We start from the raw sequence: 27,982 nt of genomic DNA, 5'->3' as shown, positions 1-27,982 counted from the left end.
TTTAACTCTTCAGATATCAACAAGCATTTTGCATTTTATTGTAGTACCCTCTTTACATTTAGTACCAACAGATACAGGCAATGTCAATGAAACATGGAGACACATCAGCAGAGCCATTCAATTCATATTGCTCTGCTAATTCTAATTCCACCAACACATCTGAGCAGAATTATAAGTCAGAGTTTCTGCTATTACCTCCCTCTCCTACAGTAGGAAAAGAGAACATATGACAAAGATGTACGTCTTTAAAGTTCACATACAGTAAGTCAAGGAATATAGTATGGGTGCAGTTTTTCTGGGTGCAGTTATGAAACCTTTAATGGATAGAGATCTCAGCGACACTGGCGTTCTGAGGGCAGATGATAAAGGCAAATGGCACCTGGTGCAAAGATTTCCTTGGTGATAAAGGGAAATTGGCTCAGCTGAGGTAAGTGATTTAAGGTGCATTATGAGGATTTAGTCTATACTTCAGGAGCACTGAGGATAATGGCACCAGGAGCTCTGATACTATGATCCATGTCATATAGGCTTATTTAAGATTCTGAACTAAAGCTTATCTCTGGATAGAGAACAGACTTAAATCCAATGGCAAGCTTGATATGATACTGCATTGACTTACTGTATATAATAAACCATTTTAGGTAACTTTATAAAATAAAGCCAGTCGTGCTTATCCATACATTCAATACATACCTTTAGATATTATTACAGTGCATCCGAAAAGTATTCAGACCCCTTGACTTTTTCAAATTGTTGATACATTACAGCCTTATTCCAGTATTGATTAAATTGGAGTTCAATCTTTGTTTCATCAGACCTGAGAATCTTGTTTCTCATGGTCTGAAAGTCCTTTTGGTGCCTTTTGGAAAACTCCAAGCGGGCTGTCATGTGCCTTTTACTGAGGAGTGGCTTCTGTCTGGCCACTCTACCATAAAGGCCTGATTGGTGGAGTGCTGCAGAGATGGTTGTTCTTCTGGAAGGTTCTCCCATCTCCACAAAGGAAGTTTGGAGCTCTGTCAGAGTGACCATTGGTTTCTTGGTCACCTCCCTGACCAGGGCCCTTCTCCCCCGATTGCTCAGTTTGGCCGGGCGGCCAGCTCTAGGAAGGGTCTTAGTGGTTACAAACTTCTTCCATTTAAGAATGATGGAGGCCACTGTGTTCTTGGGGACCTTCAATCCTGCAGACATTCCTGTGTCGAGGCACAGATTCCTTCAACCTAATGGCTTGGCTTTTGCTCTGACATGCACTGTCAACTGTGGGACCTTATATAGACAGGTGTGTGCCTTTCCAAATCATCTCCAATCAATTGAATTTACCACAGGTGGACTCCAATCGAGTTGTAGAAACATCTCAAGGATGATCGATGGAAACAGGATGCACCTGAGCTCAATTTCGAGACTCATAGCAAAGGGTCTGAATACTTATGTAAATAAAGTATTTCTGTTTCTAAATTTACCCCCAAAATGTTTTATCTGTTTTCACTTTGTCATTATGGGGTATTGTGTCTAGACGAGGGGAACAAATGTATTTAATCAATTTTAGATTAAGGCTGTAACGTAACAAAATGTGGAAAAAGTTACGGGTTCTGAATACTTTCCGAATGCACCATATGTAATATCCATAACAAGCCTTTTTATTTCTTTGATAGTGTCCACAAAAAGCTAGCTACCCGTGTCCCATTAAGTCAACATGTCAAGAATTGATCTTAGATCTTTATTCCTGAAGAGTTTGAGGATCATACAATATCATTGGTGCTTTTAGTTGAACCAGATTCCATGGAGTCAGTAAATATAATGGTTATTGGGCTGCTGCAGACCCTGTGGCTATATAAAGATTATAGTCATTATAACATTATTGCTTTAGTTAAACAGGGAGCATATGGACTCTTAAGACAAAGGTGGTGACTTTTTCCTAAATATGCTGTACGTCCACCTCTAAATCTATATTTCTGCAGTAACACTTAAGTTGAAATTTTGGTGCACATGTATCGTTAAATTAAATGTAGAATGAATAATAATTTGAACTTCCAAACTACAGTACTGTTCAATAAGGCATGCGTGACCATGGATTTAGTTGTTTTCCTTCCATGTAAAAGAGTAATTTACAGTACTGTTCAGGACATGTATGTCGAAAAGCCATAAATGCTTACTGCCATAATGAGTGTCATAAACAGTGTTCTGTGTTGTGCTTATAAGGCTGTAGTTTCTGTACAGCACTTTGTGACATCAGCTGATGTAAGAAGGGCTTTATAAATACATTTGATTGAATTTGATTGATAGTGCTGGCCCTTTCAACATAAGTGTTACCTTGAAAAGTGAGTTCAGGTTGCTTAATAAGTTTGTGCCCAGTTCCAATATAACATATGATATGGATCATGCATTTTCAAATATAGATTGCATCATCCAGCAACATACAGTATGCTTGCTGAACTAAGAAGTTCTTAAAATTGCACATGGTAAAATATCATCCTATACATGAAAATGCCAAAAATACAGCTGTGAACAATCGTGGAAATGGAAACAAGGTAATATAGTTAAGGCTAAACATCTGTGTCTATTACCTTTGTATAGCTAAGTCAATAAAAGTAGCATGCATTTAACAGAACATTGCCACACAATTTTACATTAAACAACAAAAGCAGCCAACTCAAATCGAATGTATGTACCCTTCTTCACCGCAAATTAGTCCCATGTTGTGTAGGTTTTCCATTTTGTAAACCATATGGCTTTGTGCAACTGTTCAGATCCATTGGAAGTAACATCCCTGCTCAAATCATCTCTGTAAAATAATATATCTATAAATGTCATGCCAGAAATGAAAGAAACTATGTTTAACATGCACTGAGTGTATCGTACGTGCCAGATTGTGCTTATCATACATTGTCTTTCATCATAGCATGTATACTTATATCCAGGAACAAATCTGCGGTATTCTATCAAGGTATACTTTATCTGTACGTATTTATATACTACATTTTCTTGAATATAAGAATCATGTCCTTTAATAAATTATAAATAATAAAGGGTTGGGGTGTAATAAGTTAAAACTGGTCGCCCATTCTACGTGAAGCGGTCGGAATTCATCTTTCTGAGTTTCGGGGGCAGGTGTCCGTCCATTCGGCCCCCTACTCCCCCTCCCCCCTGCATCCTTAGCAGCTTGGGGGGCAAGTCTGCCACGGATTGGCTGATGTGATCGGAGCTGATCTTGGAGGCCATCTTGTTCACCTGTTTCTCATCGGAGACGCCGGGGACGGAGCTGATGCGCTGCAGCTTCATGGGCAGCTCCCCCATGCTCCCGGGGTAGATCATCTCCGATGTGGTGGAGCTCATCCTCAGCAGCTTCCTAGGCATGGGCAGCCCGTCCCGGCCACAGCCGCCCCCTTGCATCTTCTGCAGCTTGGACGGCAGCTTGGTGGTGGTGCTCTCCTTGTCCTCCAGGGTCTCCAGGCAGTCCATGGAGCTGTTCCTCCCCCCCTCGCCGCTGTTGCACAGGGATGGGGCCATGAGAGGAGAGGATATGAGCAGGTTTTCCTCCTGCTCCTTCACGCTGTACGGGGGAGTGTTGACCTCAAACGTGGCGTGGAACTGGGAGTAGTCCACCTTGAAGAACCCCTCCTCCAGAGAGATGACTGGGAAGAAACGATGTCCCCATAGAACCTCGTCCTCAGTGTAAGAAGTCCTCGCTTGGCAAGTCATCCCTGTCGAACACAGACAAAACAACGAAAACAAATAAAGATCATGTATGATTGGCTTGATTGTCTCCATGTCTTTAGTTCAGGAAATTTACTTGACGACTTTGACTCTATGCAGGGAATTATACACAATTATCTGTGGACAAGGCAGACAAGGCTAATGCTATGGAGATTAATGCTATGCTAGTCAAATATATAAACAAACACTTCAGAATCAAAGAGCAACCCTGGTTCAATTACATGGCTGACGCAGTGCCCTCAGCTCAGTCACAAGAGTGAAGTGTTCCTCAAAGATTATTTTCATTCAACAAACAATATCACTCACAAACTGGCATGATGAATAAGTACATAGAACACAGAAAGTTGCCTCAAAAAACACTTAATTGATTTTCAGATTCCATACAACACTAATGAGCAAGTTCCTCAGTAATTTGAGAAAGACGCAGAGGATAGCTGAGTGAGTGAAGGAGTCCATACAGCAATTACTTTTAAGATGAAAAGCACTACAATGTAAACACTGTTTGCTTTCAGAGATCTTATCCTGTATAGATTTGTCTGATGAGAAAATAACTCAACCATTTTCTCTCCCAAGCAACTGTAACAAAATGAAAAAGCACACAATGTTTTACCTCTGTTATTGGTAAAACATTCACTATGTCAGTGCTCAAAATAGTCAACTACTAAAGGTGCCACTTTTATGCACATTCTGCAACAGGTAGCAATCCAGCTCCTTGTTCTCATCAATGTATGAGCAACAATACCGGGAGCATGAAAATAAGAAACTACAAGCATTTATCTAATATAAAATGCATACAGTACAGTGCACACGAGTGAGATTCTTTGGCGGAGTACAACATAAACAAATGCCTCGACATCTTTATTCCTAAAATACTGTTTTCATTTTGTATTGCATTGACAGGGAAACAATTGCTATTTCAGAGGCACTGCATCATGTTAAGACACTTTAAAAACAATTTCCTAAATAAGTAGATGTCTTTTATCTAAGCCACCCGGGGTCTTTAGCTACTTGGCAATTTAGTCCACATCGTAACCTTGGTTAGGAACTACAAAAGAGCAGATTAAGATAATCAAATTACTTAAGTGACGGACCACAGGAGGCTTAGCAAAGATAAGGGTGCAATGGGTCCAATGGGCTTTCCTGACAACGCATATATTTTTGAGAAACAAATATTCATCACCATGTATGGGACTTCCAATTCAAAGCCTGTTATATAACATGTTTGGTCTCAAAATGTTAATGTGCCTATGACAAGTGGTTAATTAGGTCATCATAGTGCTGCCTGAAGAATTTTTGCCTGACCAAAGCAGATTTCATGCATTATTTATTTTTTCCTTCAAAAGTTGCTTTTAAGAAAAGAAGATACGATAACAAAGATAAGATAGAGTTAAAATAAGAGAGCTTTGTGGGATACTCTTTTAGTAAGGTCAGTGTGATCAGCCATATTGCCCGTCAAGGTCTGTGAAGGAAAGTTCAAAGTTCATAAGGTTTGTTTCCATAGATTAAACAAGATACACACTTTTTTTTGTTACTGGAGACGTTGAATTAAATGAATGCTTAACAAACACTCCACCCGTATCCCCATAAACAAATTAATACAATTAGTCAAATGATGAGGATTGAATTAATGAGCAACAACATTAATTTGTTTTACATAAAGTTACAGGTTCATCTTCAGTGATAACCCTCTCGTCACTGTTATTCGGCAGATGCTATCGTAATTACTATTACATGATCTGAATACTTGCATTGTATCAATTCACCCTGCGCGGAGCTCCATGCAAACCTTTTGTTCTTTGGAATGTCTAGGAAAACATGGCTGCTGAAAGCAGTATTTTGCACTGCCGTCCCACAATTCATCAATCAATAGAAATAAATTCTAACAGAGATGAGATGCACAGCTTATCATCTGCCAGTCCAGAACATTGAACTGAGCCACATCTTCCTATTCCTTTTAACTAAGTATCCAAGCTGTTACAAAGCTGGAGGCACTCGTGTTCTTGAAGGTCTGTTGAAGTCCATTAAAAGCTGAGTGGTTGCCCTGATATAAATACCACATATACTAGTTGCTAGCGTAATAATGCCCTGGCAGCAATAAATGAATCAGAAGCATAAGCATTCAAAGAGACGAAAGATCATGGTACACTAGGTATTGCTGATCTTAATTGAAGCTGTGATCATCTTTGTTTCTGCCACAGTTTCCAAGGTCCATGCAATAATGCACTGATAACAGTTTTTAACAGTCACAGTCAAGTCACAGCCAGAGTTATTAACATTGAGTACGATCAGGGTTTCTGGGCATTATGTCTGCCCTATCGCTCTGAGCTTCTGAGTGCTCTCGGCATATGGAAATATGCTTCAATGACTGGGGTCCACAGTAATAATAGGGACTTGAGGTTGAGAAGCCAATTGAGGCTAAGTGCAGGGAATCTTGTAGTCATTTGTATCATGTACTTGTCACACTGCAATAATCTTCCAAAGCATAGTCACACGACATGTTGACCAACAGGCATATACTGTAAGCTCAAAGGTCTAGTATTGGTGTACACATGCAAAAGCACACTTCTTCTACACTGGTATTTTGCTTAAACCCTCAGTAATTCTTGTTTCATTTTACCACCAATAACAGCGTGCCTGTTGTCGTAGCTGTATACATACCACCACAGACCGATGCTGGCACTAAAACTGCACTAAATGAGCTGTATATACCGCCATAAGCAAACAGGAAAACGCTCATCCAGAGGCGGCGCTCCTAGTGGCCGGGGACTTTAATGCAGGGAAACTTAAATAAGTTTTACCTAATTTCTATCAGCATGTTAAACCAGAGGGCAAAAAATTCTACACCACCTTCACTCCACACACAAAGACGCGTACAAAGCTCTCCCTCGCCCTCCATTTGGCAAATCTGACCATAATTCTATCCTCCTGATTCCTGCTTACAAGCAAAACTTAAAGCAGGAAGCACCATTGACTCGGTCTATAAAAAAGTGGTCAGATGAAGCAGATGCTAAACTACAGGACTGTTTTGCTATCACAGACTGGAGTATGTTCCGGGATTCCTCCGATGGCATTGAGGAGTACACCACATGGCTTTACTGGCTTTATCAATAAGTGCATCGAGGACATCGTCCCCACAGTGACTGTACGTACATACCCAAACCAGAAGCCATGGATTACAGGCAACATCCGCACTGGGCTAAAGGCTAGAGCTGCCGCTTTCAAGGAGCGGGACTCTAGCCCGGAAGCTCATAAGAAATTCCGCTATGCCCTCGGACGAACCATCAAAAAGGCAAAGCATCAATACAGGACTAAGCTGGAATGGTACTACACCCGCTCCGACACTCATCGGATGTGGCAGGGCTTGCAAACCATTACAGACTACAAAGGGAGGCACAGCCAAGAGCTGCCCAGTGACACGAGCCTACCAGACAAGCTAAATAAATTCTATGCTCGCTTCGAGGCAAATAACACTGAAACATGCATGAGAGCATCAGCTGTTCCGGATGACTGTGTGATCACGCTCTCCGCAGCCGATGTGAGTAAGACCTTTAAACAGGTCAACGTTCACAAGGCCGCAGGGCCAGACGGATTACCAAGGACGTGTACTCCGAGCATGCGCTGACCAACTGGCAAGTGTCTTCACTGACATTTTCAACCTCTCCCTGTCTGAGTCTTTAATACCAACATGTTTCAAGCAGACCACCATAGTTCCTGTGCCCAAGAACACTAAGGCAACCTGCCTAAATGACTACCGACCCGTAGCACTCACGTCTGTAGCCATGAAATGCTTTGAAAGGCTGGTCATGGCTCACATCAACACCATTATCCCAGAAACCCTAAACCCACTCCAATTTGCATACCGCACCAACAGATCCAAAGATGATGCAATCTATATTGCACTCCACACTGCCCTTCACACCTGGACAAAAGGAACACTTATGTGAGAATGCTATTCATTGACTACAACTCAGCGTTCAACACCATAGTGCCCTCAAATCTCATCAATAAACTAAGGACCCTGGGACTAAACACCTCCCTCTGCAACTGGATCGTGGACTTCCTGACGGGCCGCCCCCAGGTGGTAAGGGTAGGAAACAACACATCCGCCACGCTGATCCTCAACACGGGGGCCGCTCAGGGGTCCGTCCTCAGTCCCCTCCTCTACTCCCTGTTCACTCATGACTGCACGGCCAGGAACGACTCCAACACCATCATTAAGTTTGCTGATGACACAACTGTGGTAGGCCTGATCACCAACAACAACGAGACAGCCTATAGAGAGGAGGTCAGAGACCTGACCGTATGGTGCAAGGACAACAACCTCTCCCTCAACGTGATCAGACAAAGGAGATTACTACAGGAAAAGAAGGACTGAGCACGCGCCCATTCTCATCACCTGTGGTGGAGCAGGTTGAGAGTTTCAAGTTCCTTGGCGTCCACATCACCAACAAACTAACATGGTACAACCACACCAAGAGAGTCGTGAAGAGGGCACGACAAGACCTATTCACCCTCAGGAGACGATTTGGCATGGGTCCTCAGATCCTCAAAAGGTTTTACATCTGCACCATTGAGAGCATCCTGACGTGTTGCATCACTGCCTGGTATGGTAACTGCTTGGCCTCCAACCGCAAGGCACTACAGAGGGTAGTGCATACGGCCCAGTACATCACTGGGGCCAAGCTTCCTGCCATCCAGGACCTCTATACCAGGCGGTGTAAGAAGAAGGCCCTAAAAATTGTCAAAGACTCCAGCCACCCTAGTCATAGACTGTTCTCTCTGCTACCGCACGGCAAGTGGTACTGGAGCGCCATGTCTAGGTCCAAGAACTTTCTAAACAGCTTCTACTCCCAAGCCATAAGACTCCTGAACATCTAATCAAATGGCAACCCGGCAATGCAACTATTTGCATTGCCCCCCCCCCCCCCTTTTTTTTACTCTGTTGCTACTCTCTGTTATTATCTATGCATAGTCACACATAACTCTGCCTATACGTACATATTACCTCAATTACCTCGACACTGGTGCCCCCGCACATTGACTCTGTACTGGTATCCCCTGTATATAGCCCCGCTCTTGCTATTTACTGCTGCTTTTTAATTATTTGTTATTCTTATCTCTTACCTTTTTTTTGTTGGTATTTTCTTAAAACTGCATTGTTGGTTAAGGGCTTGTAAGTAAGCATTTCACAGTAAGGTCTACACCTGTTGTATTCGGCGCATGTGACGAATGAAATGTGATTTGATTTGATATGATCTAGATATGGTACTTTTCCCCAATATAAAAACTATATTATATGGCATTTAGCAGACGCCGTTAACCAAAGCGAAATACAGCAGTGAGTACATACATTTTCGTATGGGTGGTAGCAGGAATCGACTCCACATCCCTGGTGTAGGAAGCGCCATGCTCTACCAACTGAGCCTCTCTGCTATTTTAGTGAGCAGTGGGCTAAGAGTCACATCCCAAAGACTGCCAGAGACACACAGAACATATTAAAAGTCAATATCACACACCACTCAATGGAAAATAATCAGTAGAGGATATTCAAATATTGTGACAAAGTTCAACAGAACTGGCCCGGAGCATGACAGGAGATTATTAAAGCAAAGAAACAGACATTTCCTCCATTAATTCTAGCACAAATGAACACAAATAGAATTAATGGAGGAAGATTCTACCACAAATTTACAAAAAATATAACTTTCCTCCATTAACTCTGCAACATAATCATATTCAGTGATCTATAGAAATTGGCACACATAAGGATAATCGCACAGTTCATCTGAAATCAGATAATCAACTTCTGATTCCCTGTTGGGTAACTCTCTATTTTCTGATCTGCATCCTATTGAGCGGCCTCGTATTGGAGGAAAGCCCAGCAATTTTGTAATAGCACCATCGACAGCATGGCAGAAAGGTAAAGTGGTGACTTGTAAGTGGGTACATTCCTGCATCCATACACTAATGGCCATCAACAGTCTCACTGAAGAGGCTGCTCTGTGCTTTCCTTTTCACCCATAGGGACAAGCCACAATTACAGACAAATTGCTATCATAACCATTTGGAAACTTGGAGGTGATATGACTACAACTAAACACAGACAAACAGCGTTGCTGTGCATTTTAGATGAGTATAATAAGCTGCACTATATACTGTACAGTGCATTCGGAAAGTATTCAGACCCTTTCCCCTTTTCCCTTTTACATTACAGCCTTATTCGAACATTTATTAAATACATGTTTTTCCTCATCAATCTACACGCAATACCCCACAAAGACAAAGCGAAAACAGGTTTTTAGAAATGTTTGCAAATTCATTATAAATTAAAAACCGAAATATCTTATTTACATAAGTATTCAGACCCTTTGCTATGAGACACGAAATTGAGCTCAGGTGCATACTGTTTCCATTGATCGTCCTTGAGATGTTTCTACAACTTGATTGGAGTCCACCTGTGGTACATTCAATTGATTGGACATGATTTGGAAAGGCACACACAAGTCTATATAAGGTCCCACAGTTGACAGTGCATGTCAGGGCAAAAACCAAGCCATGAGGTTGAAGAAATTGTCCATAAAGCTAAGAAACAGGATTGTGTCGATGCACAGATCTGGGTAGGCTACCAAAAAATGTCTGCAGAATTGAAGGTCCCCAAGAACACAGTGGCCTCCATCATTCTTAAATGGAAGAAGTTTGGAACCACCAAGACTCTTCCTAGAGCTGGCCACGCTCCAGAGTTCCTCTGTGGAGATGGGTGAACCTTCAAGAAGGACGACCATCTCTGCAGCACTCCCAACAATCAGGCTTTTATGTTAGAGTGGCCAGACGGAAGCCACTCCACAGTAAAAGGCACATGACAGCCCACTTGGAGTTTCCCAAAAGGCACCAAAAGAACTCTCAGACCATGAGAAACAAGATTCTCTGGTCTGATGAAACCAAGATTGAAGTCTTTGGCCTGAATTCCTGAAACCATCCCTACAGTGAAGCATCGTGGTGGCAGCATCATGTTGTGGGGATGTTTTTAGCGGCAGGGACTGGAAAACTAGTCAGGAATGAGGGAAAGATGAACGGAGCAAAGTACAGAGAGACCCTTGATGAAAACCTCCTCCAGAGCGCTCAGGATCTCAGGACATAGTGAGGTAAAGGTTCACCTTCCAGAAGAAAAAGAAACGCACACCTATTTAGGCGAGGTGCTGGCTAGCGGAGTAGAAAACTTGAAAATAAAAGAGAGCCGCACACTCTAGGAGCTCAGATGCAAAAATATTTAATTTACCAACGTTTCGACAGGCAAGCTGTCTTCATCAGGGTACAATCACAGACACTGCGGGATGACTCGTTTATATATAGTGTCAAGACACACAGGTGTCTGTAATCATGGCCAAGAGTGGCCTAATATCATTGGTTAATTTCTCATATTAAAATGGCATAGAAAGAGCAACATACAATAAATACAAATGGATAGCATACGATCATAGACTCACTAAAGACCACACAAGCCTACAAACAACCACAATGGCAAAGTCACAACAATCACAAGAATGGCTTCAGATCAAAGTCCACGTTAAGACCGAAGGGAGCAAGGGTCTTTAAATTAAATATCCAAGCAGCCTCTCGTCTTAACAATAAATTATCAAGGTCACCCCCTTTCCTAGGGAGGGTGACATGTTCGATGCCAATATAACGCAAAGATGAAATCGAGTGGCCTGCCTCCAAAAAGTGGGCCGCAACTGGGTAGGTCAAGTTTTTGCACCTAATGGTGCTACGATGCTCTGAGATACGTACTTTTAATTCACGCTTTGTTTTACCCACATAATTTTTACCACAAGGACAAGTTATAAGATAAATAACTGCCTTAGTGGAGCACGTAATAACACCTTTGATTGGGATCGATTTCCCTGTTTGTGGATGTTTGAAGGATCTGCATTTATAAGTGCCATTGCACTTGTAATTTCCATCCAGTAGGGGCGCAAATAGAGGTTGTTCAGGAATATCTTGGGGGGTTAAATCAGAGTGTACCAATTGGTCTCTGAGATTTCTGCCCCGCGAAAATACGACCAAGGGAAGGTCCGAAAACACATTACCGAGACTATCATCGGATTTTAGAATATGCCAATGTTTGTGAACGATTCCCTTAATTTGTTCAGAGCGCTTTGAATAGCGGGTAGTTAGAATGCAAGAATGCGTCTTTTTGTGAGACTGCCCTTGAAAAAGGTCATGTCTCGTTTTGTTTTGAATTTTTTCAATGGCATTATTAATCTGATCATTTTTGTACCCCCTCTCCTTGAACTTTCTTTGCGTCTCAGCCATATTTCTGTCGAAATCTGATTGTTTTTTGCAAATTGTTTTGATTCGACAGAATTGGCTGTAGGGCAAACTATTTTTCAAGGGAAGTGGGTGACAACTGTCAGCCCTCAACAAACTGTTACGATCAGTAGGTTTCCTGTAAAGATCAGTGTATAGAACATTATCTTCACACAAGATCAGAAGATCAAGAAAACTGATTTGACGTGTATCAGATTGCATAGTAAATCTCAAATGTTCAGAACAGGAGTTAAGAAAATCATGGAACGCCTGGAGCTGTTTTGCATCACCCCTCCATAGAACAAAAATATCATCAATATACCGTTTCCAAATAATGATGTTAGGCAAGAAAACATTTTTGAGAGGATTGAAAATAGACATTTTCTCCATGTAACCCACATACAAATTAGCATAGTTAGGAGCCATAGGGGATCCCATAGCAGTACCCTTCGTCTGAATAAAGAAATCATTTAGAAACATGAAATAGTTTGATCTGAAGCCATTCTTGTGATTGTTGTGATTGTTGTGACTTTGCCATTGTGGTTGTTTGTAGGCTTGTGTGGTCTTTAGTGAGTCTATGATCGTATGCTATCCATTTGTATTTATTGTATGTTGCTCTTTCTATGCCATTTTAATATGAGAAATTAACCAATGATATTAGGCCACTCTTGGCCATGATTACAGACACCTGTGTGTCTTGACACTATATATAAACGAGTCATCCCGCAGTGTCTGTGATTGTACCCTGATGAAGACAGCTTGCCTGTCGAAACGTTGGTAAATTAAATATTTTTGCATCTGAGCTCCTAGAGTGTGCGGCTCTCTTTTATTTTCAAAGGTTCACCTTCCAACAGGACAAAGACCCTAAGCACACAGCCAAGACAACGCAGGAGTGGCTTCGGGACAAGTCTCAATGTCCTTGAGTGGCCCAGACAGAGCCAGACTTGAACCTGATCGAACATCTCTGAAAATAACTAAAAGTAGCTGTGCAGCGACGCTCCTCATCCAACATGACAGAGTTTCAGAGGATCTGCAGAGAAAAATGGGAGAAAATCCTCAAATACAGGTGTGCCAAGCTTGTAGCGTTATACACAAGAAGACTCGAGGCTGTAATCCCTGCCAAAGGTGCTTCAACAAAGTACTGAGTAAAGGTCTGAATACTTATGTAAATGTGATATTTCATATTTTTCTTTTATATACATTTGTCATTATGGCTTATTGTGTGTGGATTTATGAGAAGAAGAAAAAACTATTTAATCAATTTTAGAATAAGGCTATAATGTAACAAAAAGTGGAAAAGTAAAGGGGTCTGAATATTTTCCTAATGCACTGTATACAAAAGTATGTGGACACCCCTTCAAATTAGTTGCTGATAGGTGTATAAAATCGAGCACACAGCCATGCAATCTCCATAGACAGACATTGGCAGTAGAATGGCCTTACTGAAGAGCTCAGTGACTTTCAATGTGGCACGGTCATAGGACGCCACCTTTCCAACAAGTCAGTTCCTCAAATTTCTGCCCTGCTAGAGCTGCCTCAGTCAACTGTAAGTGGTGTTATTATGAAGTGGAAACGTCTAGGAGCAACAACGGCTCAGCAGCGAAGTGGTAGGCCACACAAGCTCACAGAACGGGACCGCCGAGTGCTGAAACACTCACTATCGAGTTCCAAACTGCCTCTGGAAGCACGTCAGCACAATAACTGTTCGTCGGGAGCTTCATGAAATGGGTTTCCAAGGCCGAGCAGCCGCACACAAGACTAAGATCACCATGTTCAATGCCATGCATTGGCTGGAGTGATGTAAAGCTCGCCGCCATTGGACTCTGGAGCAGTGGAAACGCGTTCTCTGGAGTGATGAATCACACTTATCTGGCAGTCCAACGGACGAATCTGGGTTTGGCGGATGCCAGGAGAACGCTACCTGCACGAAGGCATAATGCCAACTGTAAAGTTCGGTGGAGGTGGAATAACGGTCTTGGGCTGTTTTTCATGGTTTTGGGCTAGGCCCCTTAGTTTCAGTGAAGGGAAATCTTAACGCTACAGCATATAATGACATTCTAGGTGATCCTATGCTTCCAACTTTGTGGCAACAGTTTGGGCACAAAGCGAGGTCCATACAGAAATGGTTTGTCGAGATCAGTGTGGAAGAACTTGACTGGCCTGCACAGAGCCCTGACTTCAACCCCATCTAACAACTTTGGGATGAATTGGACCGCCGACTGCGAGCCAGGCCTAATCACCCAACATCAGTGCCCGACCTCACTGTTGCTCTTGTGGCTGGATGGAAGCGAGTCCCTAGTGGAAATCCTTCCCAGAAGAGTGGAGGCTGTTAAGGCAGGAAAGGGGGGACCAACCCCATAATAATACCCATGATTTTGGAATGAGATGTTCGACGAGTAGGTGTCCACATACTTTTGGTCACGTAGTGTACCAACAGGCATAAAACATCGCGTAATCGCCATACCTGCCTGGAATGGTGTGTTCCTATGGAAACCAAATCAACCAATGGTACGTGAGCATAAACACACCATATGAAGTCTATTTGGATTGTCACCTTTGAGTGCAACTCGAGGCAAATGTGGCGGACTTACAGTAAACACAAAAGGACATTTCTTGTCTTTGACCATCCCAATCGAAACAACCATCCATAACCCCACTTGTTTTATCACTCAATACTGGATGATACATTATACCCCTAGTTCCTGACCACAGTAAACTGGTTTGAATGCCTGTATGCCCCTGACCTTTTCCAACACATCACTGCTCCTCCAAGTGTATTTGTTTTGATCGAATCCTATGTCGTACCTAATCATTAACGTGAGGTCATATTACAAATACCATATTTAATAAGCACAGTGAAAGGTACCTTTATTACCGTCTGTCTGGCTCTTTCATCCTCCTGGACACAGACTGTGCTTTGTGTACAGACCTCTCTTTGATGTTCTAATGTATACCCTGTAGTGTGTACTGCGTGATGAGCACGGTCTATCCCAGACAGAGGAGGCTGCTGAGGAGAGGACGGCTCATAATAATGGCTGGAACGGAGCGAATAGAATGGAACCAAACAAATAGAAACTTGTGTTTGATGTATTTGATACCATTCCACCAATTCCGCTCCAGCCTTTCCCTTGAGCTTGTCTTCCCCAATTAAGGTGCCACCAACTTCCGGTGATACCAGATCCAAACAAGTCTTAGAGAAAGAAACAACACTTATAGTGGTGTCAGTTTGTTTTAGAGACATCTCAGGGGATTGGTAACATTATTTTATATCATGCCTTCTCTGTATAAATTGGATGTTGCGCCATAAATTGGATGTTGCGGAATATTTAACTTGAATTAGATGGTGAAATCAGACAGACAGGGACTGCTTTAATCATAGACGGGATTTGAAGCGTGAAAGCCCTGCAAAACACAAATACTATTTTCAAATATCAAATTATTAGTAAAGAAAACTGAGCTGCAAACAAAAGACTCAATTTCCCTTCTTTTTACAACTGGTAAATCTACAATATACCAAAGGGATTTTGCTCTTCAAATTGAATATACACTATATTTCTCATGCAATAACGTGTTGCCATTGAGAGAGTATTAAGGGCAAAGGACATTGATCTCTCTGAGGTTGAAGTTTGGGAGTCTATCAAATCTAGTACTTTGTGAGTGAATGAAGCTAGCTAGTACTGCAGGATAACACTGAGCTAGCTTTTGTGGTTCAAATAACAAAGTCAAGACGCAGCCAAGTCACTAAGGTGACAGGGAGATAAAATTGATTCTTTGGGTGGTGAGAATGGAACATAAACTAGGGGGAAGCTTGCCAATAGTTTCTGCTTTTTGTTTTATTTATTTTATTTCACCTTGATTTAACCAGGTGAGCTAGACGAGAACAAGTTCTCATTTACAACTGCGACCTGGCCAAGATAAAGCAAAGCACTGCGACAGAAACAACAATGGTGGCTCACTAAACTTACTGGCATTCATGGAGCAGAGAGTCTCTAACATAAGCTTATCCAGGATATAGAAGCCACAGGAGCAGAGGATTATATCTGTTTGCTGCATGGCTCAGTCGTATACTGGAGATCAGGCACAACTCCACTGTCTCCACACCTCAAGGACCAGAGTCCTGCATCCTGGCTTTAGATAGACACCTGATTTATTCAATCCAGATCTTACATATCAACAAATCCATACACATCATTTGACTTCAGAAAACAGTTTATTTTACAAAACACTCACAACCACCTGCACTCTTTGGAAAATAGAGCAATGCACATTGAGCAACGCATTTACATATTTATGCAAATGATTGATTGCCCGTTATTCAGATTAACCTTTCTCTGCACTTCCGACTCCCACAGTCCAAGTCACTGGGAGAAAGGTGGGCGTAAAGAGTCCTCCCCGACCTCTCAATTCTCTCACAGACAAGGATCTGCAGATGTAAGACATCCTCTCACAAACACTCACACACACATGCAAGCACGCAAGTGTAGCACATGGGGGTGTGTGAAACTTACTCCTCAGCCTGAAGTTTCCCCACTTGTGTCAGCAAATGGCTAGCTTTTCTCGTGGCGCCAACTGGTAAGACGCAGGAGGGCGGTCAGGTGTTCCAGCAAGGCAGAGGTCCTGGGTTCGCGCCTCGGTGTTTAGCCGAATCAGGAGGAAATGGTACTCGCTAAAAGCAGCATACCGTCCTTTACGCATACAACAAACACTCATCCATGCAACCTCACTCACCAGAATATGGCTATCAACACAGTATACAGGCTTTAGAAGCAACTGAGGCATTATCTGTGAAGAAAACAGTGGCGGAAGCAAGACTGTGAATCTGCGCTCTGGACAGTGAATCATGAGTCGACCCCCTAATGCTTGCACCGTTAAGATTATTTTCTGTGATAAATCACATTAACATATGAATGGTTTAATTATTTACCAAACGGTGAGCAGCAACAGCTAAATAACAATGCATCATGTGGAAGGTTGTTGCTGAAAAGCAGAAGAATACATCCCTGCTTGACTGCTTTTTGGCCCAGTGGTATCAAATATTAAAGAGACGCACTGAGCTCGAGCAGCATGGAGGACAACTGACAAAAGAGAGAGGGAATAAGCATCCAAGAGATGTCCTCTTTAATGGAGAAGGAACATTTGAATTCACAGGACATACAGTACAGCAATAATACTGTGCTGAGTACAGTACTTTGGGTTCCTAACAACTGAATATACACGTTTTTCCATGAAACGCCTGAAAGGACACAACAAATTGTGTCTATTAGAGGATATGAGAAATGTTTAGCTCATTTTGATACAGATACATCTGTTATGGGCACAAGTCCTCTCTAAGACAGATAATCTGTTGCTATGGTGACCACCATCAAACGGTACACTGAGAAGAAGCCCAGTATTCTTTTAGAGGCCTGCTTTTTCCTCTTTGATTCGTCGTAGATGAATACAAAATCTCTCAGCTGTAATACTAAGTATTCAATCAATTTGTTACGGTTGCATCCCGAGCTTATTGCATCCCGAGTTTATTCCACATTATACGACATGCGGTAGGCAAAATGTGTGCAAAAAAAAACACAGAGAAGGAAATATACTGGTGGAGAAAAAATGGTGTAGAAATGTACTGCTATGGGGGATGGGTGTTGAGGGAGACAGAATACTCGGGCAATAACATCAGTGTGGAGGTAGACAGAGTAGAGCAGAGAGGAGAGGAGCAGAGGCTGTGTGTGTGAGAGAGAGGAGAGTGTCATTGCCTGCCAAGCCTCTACACAGGGTGAGGTGACAGACCAGGCACAGGAACATACGGCTCTACACAACAGCAAGACCATTAACAAGCAGCAGGGGAAAAAAACAGACATTATGAAGGAAAGAGGGTGTTGGTGGTGATGGAGGGGGAGGAGGAGGGGCAAACGATCGATAGCCTTGAAGCCAAACACCAACTAATGGTGGGCAGACAAATCACACTCGGAGTGTGGCCATTTAAAAAGGGATATCGCATGTTCAGTTAAGCTTGTGTTTTCTCACTATGGTTTGAGTGAGGTCCAATACCCCACAGCATGTCAATGGGACTGAAATAGAAAGCACGCATCTCCCTAAGGATTGTCTCACTAGAAGCGCATCCAAAAGACAAAATGTCAATGTGGCTGTGTCTGTTTAGACCTAGATCGATTAACGTGCACTTCAGGGACACTCAGACACTAACAATCAATACTGCACAGTGACCAAAACACTGAGAGCTAGGCTAGCAATTAGAGCATTGGGCCAGTAACAGAAAGGTCGCTGGTTCGAATACCCAAGCTGACAAGGCGGAAATCTGCCGAGGTGCTCTTGAGCAAGGCACTTAAACATAATTTACTCCAGGGGTGCCGTACTACTATGGCTGACCCTGTAAAACAATGCATTTCACTACACCTATCCAGCGTATGATACAAAAATGATATATATATATATTTTAAAGCAGAGCACAACCTTTATCACTTAACGATAACATATGGTTATTGAGGGGCCACCATCTTTAATCAGTTTTGACGAAGCTCTAGCCTACCCATTATTTGTGAGTCTTTCATATAACCAAGATCTTTGGCAACATGATACCATGATCAACAATTTAACTGACCCTTTATACACTCTTAGAAATAAAAGGTACTATCTAGATTCTAAAATGGTTATTGGGCTGTCCCATAGGGTAACCCTTTAAATAACAATTTTTTGGGTTCCCTTTCCAGAGAGGATTCTACCTGGAACCAAAAAGGGTTACCCTACGGGGACAGCCAAATATCCCTTTTGGAACCTTTTTTTCTTGGGGGGTAGGCACTAAACAGTATCATTGGCAATATTACTATACACAATACATTATTATTAGACGTGCATGTTAATTCCAAAACACATGCAAGTCCTTGGAGAGAAAGAGACAATCATTTCCAACTCTTAAGTAGAGTGACGGATCTCCACATCATGGCCTGATTGTTACCTTGGATCTAGTAGCGTCACCAAATGTGTTCAGCCCATGTCTGCCACGCCACACCCCTTCCTCCCTCCCTGGATTTATTACAGTCCAACAGAGACCGGAGAAATCCCCAAAGACACAATGTAACCTTGTTTCCCCTTGGGAAAGGGGATAAAGAATCCTCCATGTCATAGCTGGTTCAACCCAATGCCCATTACGTGGAGTCCATTCCTGGTGCAATTACTATATCTTCAGGAACAGTAAAGCTCTCCAGTGTGTTGTCTGAATCGACACTTTCTCTCACAGTGGGACAAATATAAACAAAAGTAGGCTGTCACTAAGTGGATATCTCTTAATGCAAACTGGTCATGTGCAATTCAACACAATATACATTTAGTCTATTACAGAAGGTACAGTACCTCAACTGCGTTAGAAAAAACAATTCCAGCATGAGACGTACAGTACTATACTATAAACTGAGAAAAAAATGACATTCCAAAAAGATTCTCGCACTAAATTTGGTCGCTGATCACAATTAACATTTGCGTTGGAAAAACATGAAGCTTCAACGCGGCTTCTTAATGCAATGAAATGCGTGAGAGGGGTTATTAAAAAAAACTAGTTAAATGAAACAAATTAATAAAAAACACTGTAACCCACTGGAGAACAGAAAGCTATTAAATAAGCGTCTTATCTGCGCACCCGTGGGGAGGGCCGTGACTCTGCCGTGCTCTGACCCTGGGCACATTAGATTTAATCGGAGACTCCTGCTCTCACCTGCTCAGAAGGCCGACTTCCCCCGGCTGAACCCACATTAACCCTTGAACCGCAGAGTGCTTGAGTGCGGAGCGGAATGGAGAGCGGGGATCATCACGGACATGCTCTGAGTGTGATCAGTCGGAATGAATTATGGTCACTTACTCCAGGGGCCCGTCTATCCTTTCACAGTGATGTGTAATCACAAGCTCCATTCTGACGCTATTTACCTCAGACCAACGCATGCCTCTGACTTCTCAGCAAATCTGCTACACGAGATGTATCCATTTCTCTGAATTCATTATTCTGCTGCTACTCTTTGTGCACGACAAACTCCTCTTTGCTTGGTTTACTTTCAAGATTATAACGGAAAAGTTTATTCATAATGCAGTATGTGGATACTATTAATACAACAATGAAAATGTAAAAAAAGAGACACACAACTTTGTTTGCTTTTAGGCCATGCCCTCGCTAAACTTGCATAGCCCCGGTTCTCTGATATTATGAGTGCGATATCTCACATGTGGCGGATTCGCTAAGGATCGCCAACTCTCGGAAGGACCTATCAAAAGCTTCTGTTGGGGACAGACTGGTAGAGTGGCGAATGAGGTGAGACCCTCACCTCCCTTAAAAGGAGCCACTCTCCGGCCCTCTGGTTATTCTCAAGCATGCTTATTTTCCTCACGCTCTTGTGAGCAGGGGAACGTGTGAGACATCTCACTCATAATATCAGAGAAGCGGGGTTACGCAAGTAACCATAAGTTCTCTTTCAATTACTAATTTCGATATCTCAAATGTGTAGATATGGCCAACTCCCATGACGCAAAACATGCCCTCCGAAACCAGAGTATTCTCAAAATTTGCAACCCACAGAAGTCCCGAAACTAAGGGAGTATGCACCACAAAAGGTGCAGAGACAACCACTCGGGAAAAAAAACTAATTACAAAGTGAGGGGAAGCCCAATACAAAGCGCATACAATCTTAGTTTAATAAGACATGTCCCCAAAACAATGCCCAAGAGGTAAACTCCTATGTGGGAGAAGGTTGTCACCCTCGCCATTATAAATCAATATAATAGTCCCCATGATCCGGCAGGATATCGTCGGATATCTTCTGAAGGTGGTTGCCCAATGAGCGAAGAGCATGACACTCTTGCCCGAGCTCTCCTACATTCCAGGTAGACGCCCACCGCGCATACTGGACAACGACGGAGACGCCCTTCTAGGGAAGGTGACAGGTGAAAAGCCATAGGCACATTAACCTGAAAAAAAACTGGGCAGGCTGAGGGCGCGGACAGTGGCTAGTAGAGCAAGGTCCTGCAAGGAGCATAGGACCATGGAAAAACAGATTCACACCACTTCTCCACGAAAAGACACGCCAACTGTAAAAGAGAGAGCATGCATAAGGGGTTGGCACTGTTTTTCAAGAGTCGCAGGCCTGGCTCTTTCCTTTTGATTCTATGCATCCGGGTGAGGATAGAAAATTGCTTTGTTCGGTGGGGTATAAGCCCTGCATGACGATAGCTGCCAGGACTGGTCGTAAGCAGGTTTGTAACTGCCGTTTGGAAAATCACTTGTCATCGAGGGGCTCGAAGATGATGAGGGAAAGCATATGGCATCTCCCAATTTTTCCTGGGTATGTTAGCTCTTCCACCTTAAATGGCGTGGTCACCGTGTTTTGGGATGAGGTCTCCCTGGGCCCTCATAGAACTGGTCATCGCTTCTACCAGACTGCAGCAAGTCAGTCTGGATAGATCGGGGAAGCGACATGACGTAAGACGTCATGCAATATGCCCACTCTGTCTTAGTTATGCATTACACATATAATATAATTCAAGAGGCTCATAAATCATGATGTACATTGAAACATGATAATAACATAATTCCCAAGGTTTCCATATCCAATGCATTATACTAGTGAAGTGATTCAACTGGCAAAATATTTGGTACAGGATAAGCCAAACTGAGACTACGTGTAACTCTAAAAACACTTTCTTTATCCAATACTAGAATTTCCACAGACAAACATACTGTATTTATATGCTCGCAGATACATATGAATAAACATCAAATGCACTTTAAATCAATTCAAGTCCACAACAGTCTCATGCCACCCACACGTCTTAGCATGAACAAATAGCAGAAAAACAATAACAAGGGAGATTCTATTTTTCTCCAATACCAGTGAATCGTGAAAAAGGCTCAGGCTGTCATGGAGGGGGCAGAGAGGAAGCCAAGACAACAAGCCACGTCAATGCACAGCTAACTAGTTATGGACTTTGTCCCAAATTGCACCCTATTCCCTATGTAGTGCACTACTTTTGACCAAGGCAATATGGGGATTGCTCTTTTCAAATAGTCTAACAAAATGTTCCACTGTGGCTTTCGGCTGGAGTTGTTCGGAAAATATTTGTAAACGCCTTGTTAGCGTCATGTAAATGCCACAGCATGTTCCCAATAGCCCATCAATCATTAGCATTTGCATGCTAGTCACATCGCAGTCTTCTCACAGAGTTCATTTTCTGCTGATGTGCCAGCCACTGTGTTTCTAAACATAATTGATGAGTGAACACGAAACTTAAATTAAGTGCTCCAAAAAAGTATTTTTTTGCTGAACTGTGAAGCGTCTTGTTAATAAAGAACGACACAACTTTTCAGGGAGAAACGTGTTGGTGACAGCATTCTTCCTCTAGTCAATCACACATTCAAAGTCAGCCTGCCATGAAATTAAAATCCCAGCCTGTTTGTCATGTAACTGAGCTGATCAAAGATAGAGAATGGAACTAAAGTACAAAATTGCATGTTAGATGTACTGTGTATAATTGGCATACCATTTGAACAGACGAGTGGTAAAGCAATTGCAGTCTGAGCAATTTGACTTCTGCATATCACAAAGAAAATGTTATTGCAACTCAGTGATTCAGTATAGTGTTCGCAGGAATGTTTTTTTTTTTTTACATTTATAGAAGGAACAGTTAACTAAACCTTAACAATTTGGATTAAACAATCCTAACTGTTATGTCAATTTCAAATATTTAAATGACAATGTTATAACACTTGAATCAGTACTCCCTAATGAAGGATATGTAGAAATGTATGTTTAAAAAAAAAAAAATGTTCTACTGAACATGCCATCATAACAAAGGTATTTAAATAATATGAAAAGTGTATTTCTTTTTTCTTTATCTAGTTCTTTATATGACTATATTTTAATACTCTCATATAATACTTTCATGCATGCAGTGACTATGTTCAAATCTCTGATAACATAACAGACGGGAAGCCATGTGGAGCTGACTTTGAGTTTATGATATCATGAGCGGTTGTGATGATGATGTCATTTGATAAGCTCATTGTGTGAATATGAAGAGAGCTGATTTTCTATGAACATGTCAACAACAAAAAATGCTGATGTTAGCTAACACCAGTAAATGCCAAGTCTCTGAATTAATATTTTATAAACATTCTATCTGGCTCAGACTTGATTCACTTGTTCTGGCACCCATTAAGCCCTGTAACACCTCACGGTAGCTCTCACGAGTCCACCTCCTAGTTTGATCTCAGGAAAGTAGTTATCTTAATATCAGATTATTTTGTCAGTAGACCTCTTTTGTTTTGTGTACGGTTACCACATGTTCACTGGTGTATTACTGAAAATTGCATTGCATTACAGTTTTCCCCATACCATAGGCATAAAATCTAAGTTCAGGTGCAGTGCTGAAATCCGGAACGCTCAAAGAGAGGTTGCCATGGAAACAGAGTTACATTGGACCGAAATGAAAGTGTCTGAGGATTAGACTTCCACTGTACATACATTTTTAACCACATATTGTTTTCACATTGACATCTCTCGTCTTGCTTTTTAACCTAACCCGACCACATATGTTCGCATTGACACGGTCGAGATTACACTACTACTGTATCTAGAATTAATCTTGACATTGAGAAAATATCTAAAATATGTTAAATTACAATTACAAAATGTGTTTGCTGTCTAATTTTGTTGTTGTGCCCAATGCATATGATACATGTGAACCTTTACCTCCAAAGTGTATGTTTTGAAATTCTTATCCGCATTCTAGAATTTTCTGTGTGGACGACTGACCAATTAATCAAAACTTTGGGAAAAGATGATGACATAACTAGTTGTAAGGATATATTCTACAAGGCAGCACCATTATATCATACAGTCATTTCTCTGCACCTTTTTTTTCTATATCACATCAATATGTAACCCCTCATAAATAAAATAGTCCAATTAAATGTTTATATACTATATGAGTTGTGTCAGTAAGTTGCATGTCAGTTGCTACTGATTTTTCATCTACACTATATTTTTCATCAACACAAATCTACATTGAAAACAGGGATTTTTAAGAACTCTGAGGACCGAAAAGATTTCAGATTTGAGATACAACTTTTTTTGTGGATATATAATGACATGACGTGAACCATATGCCACTGCCACATAGGTACAGTACAGGACCAACTTTTTCATGATCAACATAACTGTTTTCTGCAGTGGTCTGTATGGCATCAGGCAGGACTGGTATGTCATTCCACAATCTTAAAGGACTCCCTGCAGCCCTGTATTAACTGTCTCAAATGAAACAGTTGAATTTGAAATATGATCACAGCAACCAAAATGTTTCTCAAGTGTCATTACTGTTTTTATTGAATTGAAGTTTCAATTTCAAAAAGCAATTGGGAAAGCAAAGTATAACCCCAGAAGAGTATGAAGTTGTATTGTAAAACAGCAAAACTGTTCCCTAGACAGCAACTATTTTAGGAGATCTCATAAAATAAATTGAAAATGATTTATACAAATCTATCAAGGGACTGGCTCTTTAGATAAACTAAACATGCCATGTTGATGTACTTACTGCATTAAACACAGGCCAACCAAATTCAAAAGAGATTGAGCATATCCAACTGCAATTTGTTTTTTTGCCATTTCCACTGCTAACATAAAATCAATCAGAACATATATGATTTATAAACCTATCCAGTTGTGCAACAGAACATCAATAGCATGCAATCAATGACATCCACTAACATCCAGGGGTCAATGGAGAGGCCCATCTGGGTCAACTTACAGTATACACCTGCAACTTCACGTTATACTGATTCACATCATTATAACACTCATACTGGTGCATTTATTTTGATGTCATATACCTTAGCCAGAGCCAAACATTCTCCACTAGTTTATCTCAGGGCATAGATATATCGGCCTATTGTTTTTAATAATATGCAAGAAAGAAAAACAAGGTATTTGTGATAACTTACCAGTAGTTTCCACTATTCCTTCCAATATGACCACAATTTCAAACTGCTCTGTTTGCATGGATCTCTGGGAGAGTTCGTAGAATGGACTTTTAGTGTCAATCACATGGCAGATTGTGAGTGGTGAGACCAGGAAGAGCTGATCCGCCCCGGTACTGAAGCCCACGTCCAATTCCAACTGATCCAGTGGAAGAAACTCCCCTTCGGGCGTCTGACGAGACTATGGAAGTATACAGAGAGAGAGGGAGAGAGGGAGAGAGAGAGGCGGGGGGGGACAAACAGTTTAACTACTGCAACCCAGTGAGCCATACTGAAAGCTATCCACATTTTGTGAACAATTAAAGAAACCAATCATCAGTAAATATACAGAGTTAGTAAATCAATGTCTATAGCCAGAGCCATATATATAGCTCTGGCTATAGCTAATCAGACACATCATGCCACATCAAAGGCACATCTTAAGATGTTAATAATGACCCAGTGACTCTCGTCTACTTCAGGGGGCCTGTATAATGGTAAAATGTGTATTTCTATATGAATAGCATTGTCACTAAACTTCCCTGGAATCAATTGCTTTATGTGTTAATTCACATTGGCAGGCCTATTTGCAAAGAAAGTGAAAAAACGACTATTCATAAAAGTAGGCTCTAGAAATCCATTAATCTATGTTTAATTAGGCCTACATTCATATCAGTAGAAATGTCTCTAAAGCGATAAAAGAGCAATACTGGTATTGAAATGTCATATCAGCAGAGAATAATAAACTTAATAATAATCCCCTAAGTATTTTATGTATAATTATGGCGTAATTAAACAATTAGAAAACGAATAACTTACACGCACATGACAGAAGTAAATGGGGTACTGTCGTTTAGATACACAAATATTGTTGTGCATAGGGCCGTAGAAGTGCCACTTACTTTCAGCAATTTGCAGCGGATCTGTGCGGAGACCATATGGCTATTACGCAGGTTGCCGACTCTGAACATGAGAGTTAGTTTTCCATCTCGCATCGAAATAGCTGCATGTTCACTAAACATCAAGGTCTCTGCCCTTTTTTTGGGCTGGGACATCTTAATGAACATGCAGCCAATCAAAAAAGCATCAACGATTGATCCCAGGATTGACTGGAAAAGAAAGAGAATGATCCCCTCGGGACATTTGTCCGTGATATACCTATAGCCATATCCTATTGTGGCTTCCGTTTCTATGAAGAATAAAAACGCGGAGGGAAAGTTGTAGACATTGGCAACGCATGGCGTATACTTGTCATCGTGGGTTCGATGGAGGTCTCCTCTGATGTAGGCTATGATCCACCACATGAATGCCATGAAGAGCCATGCCACCGTGTATGTTAGGATGAAGATAAATAAATTCCAGCGCCATTTCAAATCGACCAGTGTGGTGAATAAATCGGAAAGATATCTACTGGTTTCACCACCCAGGTTTCCATGCTGGACGTTACATCGCCCCTTCTTGTCCACAAAGCGTTGCCTCTTCTTCTTCTTCTCTGGTGCCGGCTGGTTGAATCCAGACCCGCTGGATGAGGTGGTCACTACCTGATAATCGTCCCCAAATTTCTTTCGAAGTGCAGACATACTACGATGACAGCCGCGAGAGAAATAATCTGAAGGGTTCAATATAAAGTCTATTTCTGTACAGGACTTCGTTGTAGTTGCAGTAATTGGCCTAATGTTGTGGGCAATATCTCGGAATTGGAAATAAGGCGTGGAAAGTACGTTCTGTAACGAACTAATCATGCACTGTCCCCTCTCGCCACATACTGTTACTACTACTGCACTTCAAATCCATGTAAATAGAGAGGAATAATGTCACTTCAATCACTACAAACAGATCTTCATCCGAAAAGCAGTCTGCTAAAAAACAATTACGCACAGGATCATCTTCTAACCAAACGCGTCCGTCGCAGTTCAGGTTTTGAACAGTTTATTATTTGGTGCGTCGCTGCTGATCATCGCCCTCCCAGGCTAGAGCAATCAATGCAGGTTGGCTCAACACTGTCCTCATCTGTGAAGTCCACACCTTGGGTTAAAAGTTTAAATTGTTTCCACGCCCCATCAAGCAATTAAGATGTTGTAGGTAATTATTAATGAATCGTTGGTTACTGTGATTATAAGCCGTGGTCAAGATGAAACCGCTCCATACATACTGCACATCCGATGTCAGTGTTGGTGTTGGACACAATTTGGTTCCCAAACCTCCGCTTTGTGCTCCTGCGTGCGCACATAGGATCTGCATTCAGATCTATGACAGTGGAATATGATGGGAAATAATGGATTCGTGGAACAATTACTGTCCGGTCATACTTATGTGGTTCCCTCTTAACGATGATGCCTGCAAGCTGTCTTTCCTGTCCCCCTTTTCCTCTTCTGGTGGAATTTTACTGGTGTTCTTATGGACGCATGCAATAAGAATCCGACAGCGGCTGCTTCGTTCTTTCCCCTCGATTTTCCCCTTCACCGCTCCTGCGCACTGCACGTTCCGTATGCTATGATACATTCACTATTGCCTACCGGTACTACATAGACATACCGTTTGGAAGAAGAGGGGGGGAAGAGGTATGCAGTTAATTTACTTTAACACAATTTGCTAAGATATAATGTAATTAATTCAAATCAGCCTACCATTTATTAATGCGTTTTAGAGCAGGCTACAGTGCCATTGATTTTTTTTAACCAGTTCTGAATATTCTTTAGTGGTACATTGATGGTGAGATAGACAATTATGTAAGGGATAATCAAGGAGGGGCTATGCGTTCTATGAAAAATAATGAACGACGTGAAAGATGTGTTCCATGACGCACTTGCGGGGTGGTGGAACCCTCCACAAAGTTGCATTATTTTCCAGAGAACACATAGAGCTATTAGAGCCTGATAGTGGAGATGATAGTAGTGGAGATGATTATCCCTTTTATACAAGAGCTATGCATTTACAAATGTGTGCCTAGAAATGTTTTCAAATGTGTTC

At 41.7% G+C, this 27,982-nt stretch overlaps 1 protein-coding gene across 1 annotated transcript; it reads right to left on the bottom strand.

The window, feature by feature from the left end:
* LOC139538425 (G protein-activated inward rectifier potassium channel 1-like) lies at nucleotides 1-27,524 on the bottom strand. Its single transcript, XM_071340431.1, has 3 exons — nucleotides 25,915-27,524; nucleotides 24,998-25,214; nucleotides 1-3,698 (listed from the first exon to the last, which is right to left on the bottom strand). The coding sequence occupies exons 1-3, from the start codon at nucleotides 26,752-26,754 to the stop codon at nucleotides 3,061-3,063; spliced, it is 1,695 nt and encodes a 564-aa protein (XP_071196532.1). The 5' UTR covers nucleotides 26,755-27,524; the 3' UTR covers nucleotides 1-3,060.
* Nucleotides 27,525-27,982: the final 458 nt, after the last annotated feature.

The sequence above is a fragment of the Salvelinus alpinus genome, chromosome 14 (genome assembly GCF_045679555.1).
Source record: "Salvelinus alpinus chromosome 14, SLU_Salpinus.1, whole genome shotgun sequence".
Lineage (NCBI taxonomy): Eukaryota > Metazoa > Chordata > Actinopteri > Salmoniformes > Salmonidae > Salvelinus > Salvelinus alpinus.
This window is presented reverse-complemented; position numbering and strand designations above follow the sequence as displayed.